Source organism: Polypterus senegalus, chromosome 18 (genome assembly GCF_016835505.1).
Source record: "Polypterus senegalus isolate Bchr_013 chromosome 18, ASM1683550v1, whole genome shotgun sequence".
In the NCBI taxonomy this organism is placed as follows: Eukaryota; Metazoa; Chordata; class Cladistia; order Polypteriformes; family Polypteridae; genus Polypterus; species Polypterus senegalus.
This window is the reverse complement of record NC_053171.1, coordinates 44,636,745-44,656,941: the sequence shown is the minus strand read 5'-3', so window position 1 is coordinate 44,656,941 and position 20,197 is coordinate 44,636,745. Positions and strand designations below refer to the sequence as shown.

Sequence of the window (20,197 nt, the reverse complement as noted above, 5' to 3'; positions counted from 1 at the left end):
TCGCACATTATTTTGGTCTTAGCTTTGTTACCTTTGATGCCTCTTTATTCAAGGCAGTGCATCCACTGGGTTAGCTTCCTTTTTTAATTTTGCTTCACTCTTTGCATCTAGCGCCAGGTCACCTGCATAGAGGAGTTCCCACAGTAAACCCATTCTGACGTGTTTCATCAGGGCTTCTAGCACAATAGTAAAGAGAAGTGAACTCGCACAACATGCTGCCTTGTGGCCAAAGACTAGGTCCATTACCGATAATTACTGGCTGTCATCAAGAAGGCCAAGCGTATATATCTTACTACCAAAACTTTAACTGTGATCATGTCTCAGCACTGGACAACAGCAAACAATATTGACAAGTCCATGAAAAAAAAAAATCTCACGTTACTTGTGTTGCATAATCCACTTGTTAAACTGTCCAGCCGTATGCTGACAACATTCTAAACACCCGTATTTTTACTTAATCATTACCAAATAAATTACCTCCAGAAAACACACTAGTGAACAAAAATGGTATTCGAGTTGAATTGGAGACCGGCCTCCCGTTGTTATTTTTATATTCATACCCACGACTTGAATATTTCTGGATTATTTAGTGGCATTCTGTGAAACTGCACGGGCGATTTGACGTTCTGCTTGCTGAAGCGTTTCAGATAAGACCATATATGAGGTATATTCTCTTCCTGATAATGTCTCCACTTGCTTTTCTTTAACTTTTTATCTTGTTGTACTCATCTCTCAGTGCACTTTTTAATGCTGGTATCGCATAACAAGCAATGTTAGCCAATGAATAAGCTGCATCTGTGCTGGACCAATGAACGAGGGGGAGGTGGGTCTTCAGTTCAAATGCTCGAGCATAACTGAGCGTGTTTCATTTACATTCATGAAAGCATTTTTTGCAAGTGGCTTATAACAATATTTTAGTAAAATTCTGCAGTGCTACCTATCTAAGATGGGTTGAAATATGAGTATTCAACCTAGACCTCAGAGTTAATGTTTGCAGTGCACCATCTATTGGAACATATTTTGAATTGCATGTAGTAATTTAACCTGAAAAATGCATTTGCATTTGTCATTCCAACAAATGGTGCATCAAAAACATTTTTAGTAATGAAATGCAATACTGTCAAAATATCAAATGCAAGGCATATGTGTCTGGTTAATTCCGTCTGATACCAGATTCATAAAAGCAGTGTTAATGTTTGTGAGGCGCCATCTGTTGTAATGACAGTGACAAAACAATCAGACGGACACTCAGATACAGTCAAAGTAAAAAGTATGTGAACCCTTTTGGAATTATCTGGTTTACTGCATGAATTGGCCATAAAAAGTGGTCTGATCTTCATCGAAGTCACAGGTACTGATATACACAATGAGCTTAAGCCAATGACATACAAAAAATTCTACTCCTTCATGTCTTTATTTTACAAATGCATTCAACGTTTACAGTGGTAGTGGAAAAAGTAAATGAACCTTGGAATTTAATAACTGATTGAGGCTCATTTGGCAGCAATGACCTCAACCAGGCGCTTCTTGTAACTGCAGATCAGACCTGAACATTGTTGGGGGATTTTAACCTATTCTTCCCTGCAGAACTGCCTTAACTCTTCCATATTTTTTGGTTGTCTTCTGTGTATGGCTACATTGAGATGTGGGCTCTGACTGGGCCACTCTAAAAGGTGGAGTTTGTTCTTCTGAAGCCATTGTGCTGTAGATTTGCTGTGATGTTTGGAGTCATTGTCCTGTTGCATCACCCAGCCTCTTCTGAGCTTAAGCTGACGGACACACACACACCACCACATTATCCTGGAGAATTTGTTGATGAACTTGTAAATTCATTTTCCCTTCAATGATGGCAAGCTGTCCAGGCGCTGATGCAGCAAAGCAGGCCCAAATCATAATGTTCCCTCCACCATACTTTACTGTAGGGATGATGTTTTGATGTTGATATGCAGTGCCCTTTTTACGCCAAATGAAGTTCTGCTTGTTCCTCCCAAATAGTTCAATTTTGGTTTCATCACTCCGCAAACCTTTTTCCCAGTACCGTTGTGGAGTGTCCAAGTGCTCTTTCGTAAACTTCAGGCGTTCAGCAATGTTCTTTTTTGATAGTAGTGGCTTCCTTCTTGGTGTTCTGCCATGGACTCCTTTCTTGTTCAATGTTTTGCGTATAGTTGACTCATGAACAGAGATGCTAGCCAGTTCTAATGACTTCTTCAGGTCCTTTGCTGCCACTCTAGGGTTCTTCTTTACGTCATTGCTGACTTTGTGTTGTGCTCTTGGGGTCATCTTGGCAGGGCGCCCACTTCTAGGCAGAAAAGCCACAATACCAAATTGTCTCCATTTATAGACAACTTGCCTAACAGTAGACTGATGAATATCTAAAATGACTTTGTAACTCTTTCCAGCCTTATGTAGATTAACAATTCTCGATCATAGCTCTTCAGACAGCTCTTTTGTGCGAGGCATGATTCCCATCTGGATATGCTTCTTGTCAAAAGCTCAAAGTCAAACTTTAGTGTTTTTTATCAATCACAGTAATTCTAGGCCACACCTCTGAACTCTTTTCATTAAATGGACTCCAGGTGTGCTAAATTCTGACTGCAATGAGCTTTTAAAAAAGTTATTAGCTTAGCGTTCACTTACTTTTTCCAACCTTCAGTTTCACAGTTTGAATGATTTATTAAATATGGTCAAATATTCTCCGAACATCTGTGTATCTTTAGTTATAGGAGACTGTGTTTGTTCATTATTGTGGCTGACATGAAGATACGGCCATGTTTTATATGGGAATTAGACATAAATATAAATAATTCCTAGGTGTTCATATACTTTTTACTTTGACTGTACATAGACACACAGATGCTTATCCTCTTATTAAGGTAGATATATGTGTTTGTGACATTGTGAGCATATGACTGGATCTCTTAACGTGTGAATTATGTGACCAGGCTAAGGTTAGATTTTTCTATTATTAACTGTTGTCCAGTGTTGTTCACTGTAGACCTAAATTACATCAAAACACCTTGTTATCTTCATTCTGCATTAAAACATGATTAGAATTTTCTCTTGGCCATCACTGCAAATTACATGTGGTAAATAACATTGAATCTTCTTCCACCTGGTTTCATAGTCTCCCGTATGCCTTCCATAGAGGGTCCCATGACCCTGTTACACCAAAGGTTTAGTTTTCCCACCCTACTAGGAAGTATACTCAATTTCTCAACTATGGAAGCCTGCCATTCCTTTTAGGTCTCCAGTGCCCTTTTGGTGGCCTTTGTAATTTCCAGGATACTTAGGAATGGAGGAGACTCTGCTCTTCACAGATTCACAGTGTAGTGATATTTCCCCCATTTGTTATAATTATAATTCAGTTAAATTTGCTTTGAGAATTTTCTTCTACCCTTCCCCTGATCGATGCTTTTCCATAACTATTTTGCATTGATTTCAAAACTTTTTTTTTTACTTTCATAATGTAATTTATGATAGGAGACACTTGTAGGACTTTCCAGAAAGTGTTAAAAAGCAATGAACTCATGGTGCACCACTCACTGGTAGAACTCCATTCAGTCAAATTAGGTGTGAACCGGCTGAGTGTGAGAGCAAGGGTGGCTGCGTTATTGTGAGACTGCTTTGTCTGTTGCCTTTGCAGAAGATGTTCCAGGAGATTGAGCGAAAGGTTGTGTCGCTGTCTGATGTGAGCCAACGGGATGAGCAGACAGATGGCGCTCATGAGGAGGCAGAGGCATTGTCTGCTAAGCTGGAGCTGCTCAGGTCCAGTCTGCTGAGTTTCCAGGTGCTGTTGCAGGACCAGCGAGTTGAAGAGCAGGTACACCTTTGAGTCTAAGTAGGATGTAAGAAGGATAATGTCTACTTCTGTAGCTCCCTGATATAAGATTTCAGGGCCCTGATCCTGTTAGGTCAAGGTTCATGCTATGCATCAATCAGACCTCAAAATATTACAGCTTTATTTATTTTGTATTCTGCAGCATAGTGGCTTCTACCATTGACCCTGGGAAATCCATGTTACTTTAGTCAAGAAATTTTTACAATCTGAGAACAGCTTCATTTGAAGGAGATTTTGTACTCTCATTCACTTCTGTAAAATAATGTGCTGTGTGCGGCATTGTCGAAATTTTAAAATGATTTGTATTATTATTATTGCTGTAACTTTTAGCCCAGTAGATTCTTTGAAGTCACACCTCAGCATTACCTTCTAGTCGTCTGATCCACTGCTGTCCAAGTATCCCTTCACTTTGCTTCCTGTAGTCAATTCCTCTCATTGTCACATACAAGTATCCTTTAATCTCTACCCCCTGTCACATCCCAGTAAGCTATTGTTGTTATTTATAGTAGATGTAGTGATACCTGAGCTACCGTCGCAAGGATAAAAAAGCCCTCCTTTTTACCGAGGGTTGATGCCAGCCCACTGTCATGTGCATATTTGTTTCCTGTGATTGGATCTTGTTTGAGCTCAGCATCATCTGGCATTATCTTCTCTATTGTGTGCTCCTTTTAAGTCTTGGCATCCCACGGAGTCCTCCAAGAGTTGCATTTCCATTTGTTGTAGCTTTAATATTCACTGGAGCCACAGATTGATATACCTCTGTAACCTCCACACTTCCTTCCTCTGGTTAGAGCGTAGCATTGTGAAGCATCATCTTCCTGTAGTTTTAACTTTAAAGATTTCAGGATCCTGCAGCTTTACCATCGTTGAGTAAGATCCTGTCAAGTGTCCATGTCTTTTTGGTTTTACTTCGTTAGGTTTCATCTCATTTTACTCCACCATTATTCAGCATTCCCTTCCCATAGTCTGGTGACTGGTCCTGTCAGATCTCAACAGCCTTACATTCCTTATGTCAAATCCAGTCATATTTCAATTTCTTGTAGGTGAATGTTCCTGATAGACCGCAGTAACATGCATCTTCCTTTTTGTAGTTTAACTCTGTTAGATCTCAGAGTTTGAGAGCTTTGAGTTCGATCCTGTCGCTTGTCCTTTTCTCACAGCTTTACTTTCCAAGGAATCTTCCTTATCAAACTACAGTATCCTGCATAGTTGCTCCCTGTTGACTGATCCCATCAGATCTTATTATCCTGCAGCATTACTCTGACGTTTACCTTCTAGGAGGCTTGCTCTGTTAATTGTTTCTGTTCTGCATGTCTAATGTCTGAATTTCATTTCAGTTATCAAGAGATTTGAGTGTTTTTGAGTCTGATCCTGCTGTTTCAGACTTCATGTTGTTAGTCTGCTTATTTAAATTCCTTGTTTAGAATTGCTGTACATCTATTTGCTGAAAGCAGATGCATATTTTTGTACATGGAGACCCATGGGTTTTCTTCCTGGTCTATGATTCCCTTTAATCCTGGCTGCATATAGTCATGAAGCCCCAGTCTGCCTCAGATCAGTCTCCAATTCATTGTCTTGTTTACAGGACTTCAAGCATTCCAGCACTCGGGTCCCATCAGACAACAAGTTACAGCGCCAACCAAGTGTACAGGAGATGCTGGCTTCAGCCAAGACCACTCTAAGGCGGCAGGATAGTCTTCAACAACAAAAGGTACAGAGTGACATGGTAACATCATTGTGAATACATTGGAAGATCTTGTTGAGATTGAGGACATGACAATGGAGGTCTTGATTAATGCCTTACCTATAATTTCAAATTAGCCAAAGGGTGATCTGTATGCTCCTGATAATTAAAATGTTACTTAATTACTCCAAAGTAAGGAGGAGAACATATGTCTGGTATGGTAAGATGTTTATGGGGAGCTGACCAAAATGTGAGTATGAAATCTAAGAAACAGATCCCAGGTGTCTCAGACTGATGGGCAGCATTTAAACCCCAACCAAAACTTGAGATCATTTATTAAATACTGGAATGGGGTCTTTGAATTACACTGCTGCTCATTGGGAGACCACCACCAGCTAGTCCCGTGTATTTATAATAATCCTGGGCCATGTAGCCGGACAAATTTTGAATGAATCCAACAAAGTCTACTATCTAAGAAGGGTTATGTGACAGAAGCTAAGAATGCTGACTGAATGTGTTTAGGGATACTTTTGTGTAGAACTGACACTCAAAATAGATAGAATGCTACTGCCTGAGCACCAATGACAGCTATTAAATGAAGGTCTGCTTTATAGGAGCTGGAGATGGAGCTGACCGAACAAAAGACCCTGACAAAATACCTGGCTGAACAAGGGGAGAAGGCGAGCCTGCAAAGCACTCAAATGGAGGACCCAGCTAGGCCAAGACTTCCATCGAGGTATCAGTCATTTAACTCTGCTGTCAGTCTGCTTAAGTTTGGAAAGTTAAAAGCCAAACAACTGCAAAGAAGCCCATAGTTCACACTGGCCTATCTTCTGTCCATAAAGAGTGACTTCACTTCACTGGGCCTTTCAGGTCTCTGTTGATTGCTTCAAATCATTACCCACTCTCCAATACCACATTTCATTAAGAAAGATACCCCCAAGCATGCCCAGGGTGCTCATCACAAAAAAGAATGGTACTAACCCATCTTGGACTGTGTGTCTGTGGCCATCTTAGGGCAGGTGGGATGTGCCCCTGTTCCATCTTATACTACTTCTTTCATGGGGTCATCAATCAGATTAACATTCAAGATACAAGACCCAAATGCTACATTCCCAGATGATTTGATTAATGTTAATATTTTTATTTACTGTTTAGAGGTGCTGAGCACATCTTTGCTGAACTGTCAGAATCCCCCAGAGTGGAACGGGAAGCAGCACTCACCACTCAGGAACAGACCTCGGCCAAATGGAAGCTTCTGCAGAGTAAGCTGTCCTCAAAGCTCAAGACACTGGAGGAGACCTTGCAAGCAGATCTGATGTCACAGGTCAGAGTTTAGTTCTGATAAAAGTAAAACTTTTTCAGAGATTTTACTTTACTTTAATTATTTTGTCTGATTTTCTGGGATCTTGTAATGATAGTTCAAGATGATAATGAAGCTTTATATTTCTTAAATGTGTAACATTGCTGACCTAACGCTTCTCCTGCCCCATCATTATTTCTTCAGCCATGATCCCTTGGTTGGCCTGGTAGCCTTTACCTTTGATTGGCTGGCTATCCTTTATGCCAAAGGGGATTTCCACCAAAGCAGACCCTTGTCACAACAATCTTAATTTGCTTTGTCCATCTATATAACAAACTTTCTGTTTTCACTCTGGAGCCCAAAGCATCCAGAAACTACCCTGGCAACACTAGATGGCAAGGCCAGTGCAGCCTTCATTGTGTCTAATGCTGCTGGGATAGACTTTGGCCCCTCATGAACCTGTGCTAAAATAACTGGGTGCAGAAAATGATTAGATAGGTTTCCATAAATCTGCTTCTCATGCAGCAGTCAGCCTGTACAATGAAGTTCCGAGGCTTGTGGGTACTTGATGGTACGGCTTTGGCACTTTGTTCAGGAAACCATATTATAGGGATCATGTATACCACTTGCCTTTCTCCATTCCCTTAACCCTAGCCATGCGGGATTATCTCTTGACAGCCACCACCCTTCTGAATGTCCCACTTCTACCACTATTAATTGGTGTTACCATCATGCTCCATTTACTGTGTTTATTTTTGTTGCTATTAGCCTCCATCCTTTTTAAGAACCTCTTTTATACAAGTCTTTGTTAAGCATTGTTATTAATATTATTATAATGGAACATTCTCAAGCCCTCTCAGATGGGCTGACACCATATATCAAGCTGATTCCAAAATTACACTTGAGGGTGCTTGGATAAGCTTCAGCCCCCATTACTCTAAATGGATTGAATTTTTTGGAGAATGTTATTCTATGCCATGTCTTATTATTTTCCAATCTGCCCAATCCAGTTTAAGGTAATAGGAGATAGGACAACATCCCAGCAGCACTGGATTCAAGAAGGGCAACCACATTGGAAGTGGTGCCCCTCTGTCATAGTGCATACTCATTCAAAAATCCACAAACACTCACACCGGACCAATTTAGAATCATCAGTTTACCTATGGAGGACAACCTGGGTACCCCGGGAGAAATCCGGATAGACATGGAAAGGACATTCAAACCGCACTTCTACAGTGGCTGTGTGCTTGATTCAATCCCATGACCCTGGAGTTATGTGACAACAGTAACAATCAGTGCGCCACCTTGATAATGATGATGTTTAAGAAAAATAATAATTATAAAGGTGACGGGCCACAGTTGGCTCATTTAATTCCCCCACACTGTGTAACTCTGAGTGAGTCAAATGAGCTGCCTGTGCTTCTGTTGCTATTATATGAAAACTACTGTCCCATGCACTTTTTATATTACTTTGGATAAATGCCCAAGATGAATAAATACAAATTAAAAAACAGTCATCAATTAACATAACTTGCACATTTTTGGAGATGTGGGGGGAAAAAAATCATATAAACAAAGGAAGAACATTAATCAAACAATTGGCCAGGCACAGGGTCTGATCCCAGGACATTAGATCTGTGAGGCTAACACATATGCCTCAGCAAGTCGGGAGTGTTTAGTGTATAGTCACGTTAAATGTATTCAGTATGTCTCGGACGTTTTCACAGTTTATTGTGGGTCAATACTGAATCTTTGTGGATTTAATGGGGTTTGTCTGTGATCAGAACAGCACAGTGCTACTACTGCCTGATCAGGCCCAATCACTGTCTTTTCCTTCTGGTACTCCAGTTTTCCTCCCAAATCCCAAGGATAAGCCCACCTGACCTATTAAATGGTCCAGCGTGCTCTGCAATGGGCTGGCACCCAATCAGTGGTTGGCAGTGGTCTTGTGTCCAGTCTTACCATGATAGTCTCTGGTATATGCAGTTTCAGAAAGGAGATCTATGGATTGTAATGGTGTGGTAGGTCTGGAGTTGGGTTTAGTGTAATGCCCACCACCATGGACTGTACACATTGACTGTTTTTCTTTCTCAAATACTTCTCCTCTTTTCCAGGTGCTGATCACAGTTAGCAGCTCCCCCATTTCTGACCGGTTTTCCATCTGCAGCAGTGGCCCATGCAGCTTTGATTTACAGACACACGTCTCTGAGCTGAGAGGCGCCAGTCAGGATGTCACGTTCACCCTCTCACAGGTGAGGCTGTGCACTTACAGAAGCAGGCCTCATTGTGGCATGTGTTTCTTTTATATCTGGGATGATTCAAACAGTTTGATGGTGTCTTTATGCCTTGAATATTTTATGAGAGTTACACGCCCTGGTATCTCAAAATGATCCTAGACCATCCATCCTTATGTCTAGGTCTATTTTCTTCAGTTTATAATTTCACTTTAGGATTTTTATCAGAGAAAGCTTACTCCAGCAGCATTCCCCACAAGGAAGGAACAAGGCCTGGGCTGGAGGGCATTATAATGCAGGGCGCACACCTAATGGGCATTCACAAACAACAACAACATTTATTTCTATAGCACATTTTCATATAAGTGATGTAGCTCAAAGTGCTTTACAGGATGAAGAAAGAGAAAAAAAGACAACATATAAGAATAAAATTAGAAAATACTAATTAACACAGAATAAAAGTAAGGTCCGATGGCCAGGGAGGACAGAAAAAACAAAACAAAACTCCAGACAGCTAGAGAAAAAAAAACAAATCTGCAGGGGTTCCAGGCCGTGAGACCACCCAGCCCCCTGTAGGCATTCTACCTAACATAAATGATCTCAGTCAGTCCTCATGGTTTTCAGGCTTCACATGGAAGAACTTGATAATAACAGTCATGTGGACCTCTGGCCTTCAGTCCGTCAATGTAGGGACTGCTCGGTGCTTGGGTCAGGTGGTGGTGGCGCAGATCAGCACCACAGAAAACCGAAAAAAGAACAGCCGAGAAAGTAGGAGTTAGTATGGATTGTGGAGGCACCATGAAGGATAATGATAATTAAATTCATATACAGAGTATCAGGATTAAACTAAAATGAAACTATGAGAAAGCCATATTAAAATAATGAGTTTTTCACAGTTTTTTAAAATGCTCCACCGTATTAGCCTGGAGAATTTCTATCGGTAAGCTATTCCAGATTTTAGGTGCATAACAGCAGAAGGCCGCCTCACCACTTCTTTTAAGTTTAGCTCTTGGAATTATAAGCAGACACTCATTTGAAGATCTAAGGTTACGATTTGAAGTGTGAGGTGAAAGGCATTCTGAAATATAGGATGGAGCAGATTATTGGCATTGTAAACCATCAGCAGTATTTTAAAGTCAATTCTAAATGGCACAGATAACCAATGTAGTGCCATCAAAACTGGAGCGATGTATTTGGATTTTCTTTTCCTAGTTAAGATTCTGGCAGCTGCATTCTGCACTCATTGCAATCGATTGATGTCTTTTTTGGGTAGTCCTGAGAGGAATGCGTTTCAGTAATCTAGCCTGCTGAAAACAAAAACGTGAACTAATTTCTCAGCATCTTGCAAAGTTACAAGAGATCTAACTTTTGCTATATTTCTTAAGTGAAAAAATGACGTCCTAGTAATTTGATTAATATGTGATTTAAAATTTAGATCAAAGGGAAACGTACAGCCTCCTATCGGCTTAACCTGCATGCTTTTGGAATGTGGAAAGGGCACGAAGAATAATATACAGATACATGGAGACTTCACCCAGCCGGTGCCCAAACTAGAAATAGAACTATGGTCACTGAAGTTCTGAGGTTGCCTATAACTGTTGCCAGAATGCTATAAAGAATAGTAGAAATCACACATAAACCAGTGAGAGCACATTTGTCCCACCTGCCCCTAACTATCACCATAATGGGTTACAGCAAATACTCTGGTTGGTGAAATCTGTTATCTCCTGTTCTTCTCATAAAACTCAGGCTGAACTGCCTCTCTGCTAGAGCATCGAGTTTCATTGTGGACTTTGTGTCAGCCCCACTATGGACACACCTACTGATTAACATAAAAAAAGTGACCTGGTAAGAGCAGAGCACAAAAGGGTCTAAAAATACTCCCCAGTTTTTAATCGCACAGTGTCCCTGCTGGGCCTGGTCCCACATTGCAACTTCTAGTTTTCAGGACATCTTCTTACCTTCTCCATGTCTAGAAGGTTCTTTAGAGCTCTTACTCTTATGGTTTTCTCTTTGAAAGGACACCTTTACCAGCCTTTTCTTGCATTCTGCCTGCCTGTCTGGGGCCACCATGTTGTGTACTGTTACATCTGTCAAACTTCTGGACCACTCCTGTTTTAAAGTTAATGCTCTATGCTGTGTTTACTAATGGCTCCTGTTCATCATTGTCCTGATTTAGGCAAGCCCTCCGACAGAAGACATCACCAGACTGGAACAGAAGCTGCACCATGTCTTAGGAGGGGTCCATCTGAGCCTAGGCCGCCCTGAAGACATGCTATGGTGGACCTCAGAGTTGTCTAGAGGGGCTGCAGAACAACATCTGAGGGAACTAGAGGTATGTCAAAGGAGCAGGGAGACAGGAGACCTGAAGCTAACCCTTCATAGTGGTAGTGTGGGCTTCGGAGAGGAATGATGAACAGAACTGGAGGGTCAGTGCATATACAATGTGAAAGTGAAAACATGTGACCCAAAGCAGGCTGATCAATCGGTCAAATGGCTGATAAAACAGACTAGTGAAGAGAAATCCATATCAATTGGATTCTCACCTCATACTGACAATGGTAAAAGTGGAGCTGAAGGGTAACATTACTGACGTCAACTGAGCCATAGTGGAAATGTTCATGATGGAGATCCAAATGAGCCTTCTTACCAAGTAATGTACTGTAGATCTAGGTTGTGTGATTGGATAAATGCTCTACTGAATCATCTACCTGTATACCCTGCAGATTCTTATGTCCATTATTGACAGGGTATAAAATATACTGCTGCACTATAACATTAGTCCATGAACTTACAAAAGGACTTGACCTCCTCTTAAAATTGTATTCTTTTTTTTTTTGTATAGTTAATCCTGTGTGCCTCTGACAAATGTATGCTTAGTATTAATAGCCTGCATGGAATAATAAACAGAAAATAATTGAGTCAATTTGCTTTCTGAAATGACAGCTTACATTCAGACCCCATATTGTGTCCTGGTGCAAGTCTCATAATGTTCTAGACATGCCAACCGGGGTGGGATTTCAGTTTTTTGGCCTGCATGCTGTCTTACCCCTCTCACAAATCTCAATGTATTGTAGTGAATGTGAGTGCAAAGCTACCCGGCTGACCCAGGAGAACACAGATTACGTCGTAGTGTAAGGGGGCTTTTCTGATTTAAAGGCATTTGATTCATGTAGCTGCACTTGATGATTGATTCTCCCAATTCACTCTTTCAAGTAAGGATAACATCTCATGACCTCAAAATCTCATTTTACACAGACTTGTAAAGTAGAGGAATCGGGGATGTGATGGACAATGTTGAAATTTCTTCATCTAATTCTATAGGCCCTTAACTAAAAGCATCAGTGGGTGAGGAAAATTCAAAAGCTCCGACTGATCCAATTTTGTAATTTTTGTAGAAGTTCTCTTCAGATCTAAGTGAAATGCACCAGGAACTCGACAACTTGAGGGATCCTGTTGTAAAGTGTGAGGGGCTAATGAAGGAACTGGGCCCCCTCATCTCGGACTGTGTGGCTTCCTTGCAGATGTGCACCAGTCTGCTGCGTTCTGCCGTGTCCTCCAGAAACATGCTGCTACAGGAACGTCTCCAGCAGATGTCAGAGCACCAGGTGAATTGTGTCTGCTTGTGTGTGTGAGTGTGCGGAGGCCACAGCTGGGCTGCAAGTACTGTATTTGAATTTACCCTCTGGACTAACAAAGTGGAATTTTGTCTTCTGTTGTCAGCACTGGCAATTTATTTAACACAATGACACACTTTGACTTGCCACTTTAGGGTATGGGTATGGTGTGGGCACTAACACAGTGGGGTTTATATATTTAATTTTGTTCCCTTTGCTGACACACAACTGTGCATCTCATTGTGTAAGCCAAACTGACAAATTAGGGTCTGCAGTGTTTTAAATTTAACAAACTGACACGAAAGGGCACTTCAGTCTGTTGTCCACAGTCACACATTGCACATGTTTATTGTGTCACATACTTTCGCAAGATTATATATACAGTATTGTACACTCCATTTTTATATTTCATTTTATCAGTATGTCACATAATAAGTTACCCACATCACTACGATGGTCTGGCTTTCTGTCCAGGAATTGTTCCTGCCTTGCACATAATGGGCTTCAGTTCGCTCGTAAACTTGCTCTGGATAATCGAAATCAGAAATTGGATGGATGCATGTGGCTTAAACACAGCGACTTTTATGTAGCTCATCATTTAGTGTACAATGATACAGATAAATATTTGAGGTTATTATCCACACTTATATTAAAGTATATGTTTTATTCTGTTATCACGACTGCCACTAATGTATATTAGAAGTTTTTTTTTTATTTTAGGCATCGTGTTTTCATTCCTCTGTCTTTTCCTTTTTAACTATGTACAGTATGTTAAGTTCATCATCCCCACTGACTCATTATTATAAATCTGATATTGATATGGCGATGTATTTTAATTTAACATCCACAGTAAAATGGCAATGCATGTGACATTCTGTTTCTAGCACTGACGTACACATTATGACTTGAAGGGGGCTTTGCAGCACCCGAAATCCCCAGACACAACTTCACAACACAATCCAGAGTTAAATTAAAAGGCATTTATTTCCGAAAATACCTCCACAGGTTTCAGTTTCCTTTCTTCTAGAGCACACAACAAGCAATAAGTTTCACTTTCTACACCTCCCACATTGTCTTGATTATCTCCTCCCGTCTCTGACCACCCAGTGGACAGAGGCAGCCCCTTTTAATGCATGTTTGCCCATTGTAGACAAAAGTCTACACCCGGTGTATTTTCAGTCACATTAGTGTGGATGGAGATACCATTGTAAAAAGGATGTGATGGTGTGGACAAAGGCTGTTTTAGATTAAAAGCAGTTTTTAAATGAAAACATAGCAGTGAGGATGTAACCTTAATTCACATTGATCACAGACACATGCCGTACATACTCACGTATAAGTCAGGTCGGTCTATGCCCGTTCAAAAATGCGACCCTTACATTTTTTTTTTTTTTTTACATCTTCTTGTCTCCTCCAATCTTGAATTATGAATTGAATTTTGTTGCAGTAGTGCAGTTCCCTAGCTATTTTCCCACTTCAACGACTTTTAATTTAAAGCCAGCTTCATATTTTCTTCTAATTGAACGCTCCATCGTAGATAAAGGTGTATGAAGGTGTGAGATACAAAAAACACAAAACAGTGCAATTGTCGCTTCGGAATAGTTCAGGTATTACCGTGTGGTCATGTTGGCACAATACATAGAAAAAAAAGGCAGTGTGCTCTGTGGTTACTCTCTTAGGTGGGCGTTAACATATCATAATCTCTTGGACCAATAGCGTGAGTTTTCTGCATTCGACTTATATGACCGACATTATAAAATACCAGAAATTATACGGTAAAATCAAGTCCCGACTTATGCGTGATTAGAACTTAAACGCGAGTATATACGGAATTCAGTTTCAGCATTACACTGCAGTTCCTTATATTGTGTAAACATCAATCTTTGTATAAGTTGTGGACTCTAGAGACGCTGTTGCCCCGTTAAACCCACCAGATAGACGTCCAGGACATCTGTTTAAAAGCACCAAGAATATTTCTTTAATATTTTTCTTCAAATCTAGTGCACAAAGCACCGCACACTCCACAATTCTCCAATAATAATCAATAATCACAATACAATAAACAATCCTCCACTCCCAGCAGCTTAGTCACCCAACCTCCCAACTCTGGCTCTCCTTGCTGGGTCGTGACCAGTTCTTTAAATAGTCCATGACCCGGAAGTACTCCTTCTCTTCTTCCGGGTCAATGCCACATCCTCATTTCTCAAATATCCCGGAAGTACTGCGGGCTTCCATCCTCGTGACCCTGAATTACTTCCAGCATGTAGTAATAATATAAATCCCCAGGTTCTTTGTGAGCTCCCCCTGGCAGCACCCACGGCCCCCAGCAGGGCTGAGGAAATGGACTCCATGTCCCAGGATGCCCTGAGGGAATCCGGGGAACTGTTGCCATCCAGGGGAGCTGCCACCTAGTGTCCCGGGGGAGGCAGCATCCAGAAAAGCCTGCCTTCCTCCATTCTTCTTGCTCTGGGATGTCGCAGCCGGATTGAACAGCTGGCCGTCTATCCCAAAGTCTAATTGTTTGTTGTCCACATATACACACTCGTATTTCCTCATCCACAATAAAACATGGTTGTGTCGTTCACTTTGTACTCAACACTAACATATCTTGTTGTGTTGTATATTCTGTGTTTATAAAGCACCCTGACACTCATAATTGGAACAATGTCCGCACCAGCACCACCCATCTTCACGCTCTGTATTTGCTTCTGTTTACATAGAATACTCAACGTGAAAAGCCTGCTGCACGTTCTGTAAGGTCAGAAATCTAATTTCAGCTTTGTACTTTACATCCACAGAGTGAGATAAGCCAAGTGCATGCTTCCTTGTTTGATTGCAAGTCGCTTGTACAACACAAACTAAATGAAGTCTGTGAGCAAGGCCTTGCTGAACAACTCGAGGTAATTAACATGACCCCCTTGGAGCTGGTGTGTGTGTTGGGGGGCGGCGGCAACCCTCAACCCTATGTGTCAAATTGTTTATTTCTTTTAGGGTCTCATTCTCTTGTATCACTTTCTCCTCAGGCAGTTGAGCACTTGCAGTCTGCATTAGAACAGCAGGAGAGGCAGGTGATGGCCTTGCTAGAGAATGGAGAGAGTCAGCTTCTGCCTGTGTCTGCCATGCATGAGATCTACAAACTGGAGGTAATGAAGCAGTCATGGGTTCACCCTGTGGTGGCCATCTTCTTCTTCAACTTTTTGAATCCCCAAAATTTTACTTTTGGAGGTAGCAGAGCATACTCCTTTAAAATCTGTGTGTATGTGTGTGTGTGCATTGGACTTCTACCCATGGTTTAGGCTTCATTTCGTTTATTGTAAATTTTGGAAGCCATGGAATATCACAACTCTGAAGAACAGGCACAGCATTGTGCCATGGTGGCAAGTCGCAGTGGAGCTTACAGGAAGATAAGTGACACGCTTTTACCAGTAAAGAGTTGAGAACCCCCATAATAGTCAAGGCTTAGCTTGAGCACTGCTTGTCTCTACATTTTCTTCTTTTTTTCCCTTTTAATTGTTATTGTTCCTGTTTTTTTAGTAATTATTTATGTCTTTCTATTAAATAGCTGGCAATCTATATATGAAATCTGGGGTTTTGACTACAAGGACTTTAAATATTTGGTCAGATGAGGTATATCTGGAATATTTTAAAAGGACATATTTTGTTTACATCTTACTGTGACACCTTGGGTGTCGAACTCCAGTCCTGGAGGGCCGCAGTGGCTGCAGGTTTTCATTCTAACCATCTTCTTCATTAGTGACCAGTTTTTGCTGCTAATTAACTTATTTTGCCTCAGTTTTATTTAACTTGACTCAGGCCCTTTGGTTGACTTTTCTTCCTTAATTAGCAGCCAAACAATAATGAGATACAAAATGAGCCGCCACATGACCAGCTCACCTGTGCCCTCACACAATACCTAAAATAAAGAAAAGGTGAAGGTCTCAGTAAGGTTGATCTTTCAGGTCACCAACACATTTTGGCAGTGTTCTTAGAAAAAACAGAAAAATCAACAGTTTTGCAAATGTCTGCTGAGGCAAAATGAGAGCAGCAACAAGCCATGGAATTAAATAACGGACTTAATTAACAGCAAGAATCAGCCTCTCATTAAGCGATTGGGCAGAGTTTGAAATCCCAGTTTAGCTGGTCATCTATTGGCTTGTTTCACATCTCATTTCTGTTTGGCTGTCATTTAATGAAGAAAGGAATCAATTCAGAGGACTGAACTCTTCTAAAAGGCCTATTAAAGTGATGGGGAAAAAGTAAATTAGCAGTGAAAACTGATCACTGATTAGGAAAAGGGTTTGAATGAAAACCTGCAGCCACTGCAGCCCTCCAGGCCTGGAGTTCGACACCCCTGTCCTAGACTATGTTGGTTCATGGCATCTTCTTCCAGACGTCTCTCACCCACCACCCAAGTGAAGTGCCTCTGCACCATTTAGTCTTGGTGTGAGGTCAACAGGGCTAAATCTGAAAAATGTATTTTAACAAGGGAATTGCTAAACAGCTACCAAAAGATAAAAACCCTAAAGCACTAATTAGGGGTGCAAGCCTGGAATCCATCAGTTTGGTGCTGGGAACACAAGATTTCTATTCTGAAATACTGAAGTGGTAGAAATCAAAAATGACCTTTACTTTTAATTATACTCCATTAGAAGGCTCTCCCATCCTCCATGAATAGTAAGTCTTTAATGTTTTGTACTTAATGTGATGGATATTGTAAGACTTTCCTGCCGAAGTAAAGAACCAGGAGTGTGAGGTTCAACATCCTTCATTGGTCACTGGGGCCACTTGGTGGCTGTCTCTCCGCAGGAAGTACATCCAAGGTTCCTGGTAATGTACTTATGCTCTGTAAGTCTCACATTGGCCTCTGCCATATGGTTCAGAGATTGTCTGTTTTCAGTGTTGGAGCCACTAGATGGCACTCCATACACGAGGAAGAGCCAGTTGGTGAGGTGTGCAACCCATTGCTGTGTGGTCTAAACAGGGTACAATAATATGGCAGGCTATTGTTATAAATCCATGTTTTCTACATCTGTGAGTCGATTTGTGCCATTTTTGGAATTTCTCTACATTTGTTTTTGTTTTTTATTATTCTGACAACGCCATGTTATTTGGTATGATCACTGCTATTTGTGTCATTCACTGCATTGCCACGGTAATAATGTGTACTGTTGCTGTTCTTTTTTGCTGATCGTATGACACAGAGGTCACCTCTCTCTGCCTTTTTAAAATGGTGCCCTTCACCAGTCTGTTATCGAGTACTGAACTGGAGACAAAACGTCAAAAGACAAATATCAGTGTGAGTTAGGGGCAATGATCCAACTTAGTTTTTGCTATGTTTCTTTTTACCATGATAATGGTTTTGATGATGACTTTAACTAGCTGTCTGGTCATGTTTTGTTAGTTCTGTTATGTGCCTTACCATCTCAGTGTTTATGCAGTGCTCACAGTAAAAAAAGAACATATTTGATCATCTGCTTCAGCTCTGGTTATCATTATATCTAGATAGCATGGTGCTCGGGGTACCATTATAGCCTGCTACTCCTGCTAACAAATCTCTGCACTCCCACCATTACTGCACTAGTGGTGGTGTCAAATATATTTTAATGCAAACTCATATTTCCTCACTTGTTGTCCACAACTGTGTTTCCGCCTTTCTCATACAGGATGCTTGCTCAAAAAAATTAGCCATGTCTTCTGGCCAAACTAGCATTAATCAGACTGCTGTGGAGCACACCTCCATCATTTTTTTGACTATTTGACCCCTTCTGTCTGCTTTACCTGCTTAGGATGCATTGGACCATACGTGTATCACTTTGAGAGCGAAGAAGGGAGAACTGAAAGAGAGCCTTGCTGTGGAGAACCAGTATGAGAGGCTGTTAAACGGTCTGGCTGACTTAGTAGAAGTGGGCCGTGCCAAGCTGGTGCCCAGTCAGCGGTTAACAGTGCCAAGTCAGGCTGCATTGAAGACCCATTTGAAAAAACACAAGGTGAGAAATGACTCCCCTAGGGTAAAGTGGTAGGCTCTGGTCCTCTCCTTCTTTCTTCCCTTCTTTCTCTTATTACTTTCTCCTCCCTTCTTTCATTAGTGTTGCTCATCCATTTACATATTTTGTTCACTTTTCATCTTCTCTTTATTGTTTTTTCTTTTTGCCTTTCATTTTTGTATTTTCCTCTGTCTCTGTACATTTTTATTCTCTTGTTCATTTTGTCCATCCAGAACCCTGAAAAGAATTTTATTAGCCTGTTAAGATTTAGTATGAGCGTCAGCGAAATGCATATCATATCAGAAAATAATAAAATAACAGAATCACACAATAAAAACAGCAAGCAAAAATGTGTGTGTATGTACGGTGTGTGTGCAGATGAAGAAATCATTCCTCATTGTAATCATCTTCATTTGCAGTGTCTGTTTACTGTTGTATACCATCCACATTTAATGTCTAATGTCATCAACGAATACAGCAATAAAACCGAACGTCTGGTGAAGACAGACTGCATTATTTATGACACTATATACAGTATCTGACCTAATGGGAGTCAGCAAAAGGCAGCATCAGCACACATCTGCAAAAAAGAAAAGCAAAAACGTTAAGTGCAGTCCATGTTGAAAAACAGAAGATAACCTTTGGCTGTTGTTTCACAACTTACACTCCAGGACAGAAGCAGAGCAGATGTCAAAACCAAATCCTTTCTAGGAGGACAAAATGACAAAAACTGTTTTATTACAAAGATAATAAATAACAGAAGGAAACTAGAGATCAAGTTGTTTTTTTCTTTTGCTCAACAAACCAATGCACCTTTCTCGGCCTACCTGTACAAAGTTCAAGTCATATTTATTAGTTAGGCAATTTCACGATCACTAAATATTGCTTGGGTTTGTAACTTTTTCTTCTGCTGATTGGATGCTTTTTTTTTTTGTACTTCCAGTAGTTTCCAGCTTTGCTGGATTTTCCAATTTTGGCTTCTAAATCAATGCTATTTCTGTCAAGCAATATGATGTTTATGACCAGCAGGGTCACCACTTAGTCCTTAAACGCTAAGACACACTAAACGACACGTCCTGGTTTCAAATAGAAGATTTTTTTATTTTACAATACCTTCACAAATCCTACTTCTCAACAGTATAACACAATATGTTCTCTTGTCTACTTCCACACCTCCCACGTAGTCTCATCCACTCTCCTCCCGACTCTTACTGCTCATGCAGGAAACTCGGCTTCTTTTATGGCAGACCTGGGAGTACATTGCTCGCTGGAAGCACTTCTGGGTCAGGCGGAAGCCCTTCAAAGAGGGTATAACAATTCCTTGCAGCTCCCCCTGGTGGCACCCAAGATCTCCAACAGGCTTGTTTCATGAGAATGCAAATCCCAGCCTGTCCTGCGGGTATCAATATGGGAGTACAACCAGTGGGAGGCTACCATTGTGTGCACAGGGGGTAAAACGTAACTCCTGAGAGCAGCCACCTTCTGTCCTGCCAAGCAGGCCTCCCTTTCCTGGCAAGGAACTGGCAGCCATCCTGGT

At 41.0% G+C, this 20,197-nt stretch overlaps 1 protein-coding gene across 12 annotated transcripts in view; it reads left to right on the top strand.

Annotated features, from left to right (window-relative positions):
• syne2b (spectrin repeat containing, nuclear envelope 2b) overlaps positions 1–20,197 on the top strand; it is a 437,867-nt gene that overhangs the window by 257,103 nt on the left and 160,567 nt on the right. For 10 of the 12 annotated variants that reach the window (XM_039741095.1, XM_039741096.1, XM_039741103.1 and 7 more), the window contains 10 exons: positions 3,644–3,820; positions 5,424–5,549; positions 6,137–6,258; positions 6,681–6,849; positions 8,940–9,077; positions 11,239–11,394; positions 12,458–12,667; positions 15,475–15,576; positions 15,700–15,819; positions 18,463–18,663. In XM_039741095.1, coding sequence (XP_039597029.1) covers positions 3,644–3,820; positions 5,424–5,549; positions 6,137–6,258; positions 6,681–6,849; positions 8,940–9,077; positions 11,239–11,394; positions 12,458–12,667; positions 15,475–15,576; positions 15,700–15,819; positions 18,463–18,663 — 1,521 coding nt within the window. The remainder of the gene's footprint in view (positions 1–3,643; positions 3,821–5,423; positions 5,550–6,136; positions 6,259–6,680; positions 6,850–8,939; positions 9,078–11,238; positions 11,395–12,457; positions 12,668–15,474; positions 15,577–15,699; positions 15,820–18,462; positions 18,664–20,197) is intronic. The other 2 variants (XM_039741101.1, XM_039741099.1) reach the window with 2 other exon arrangements.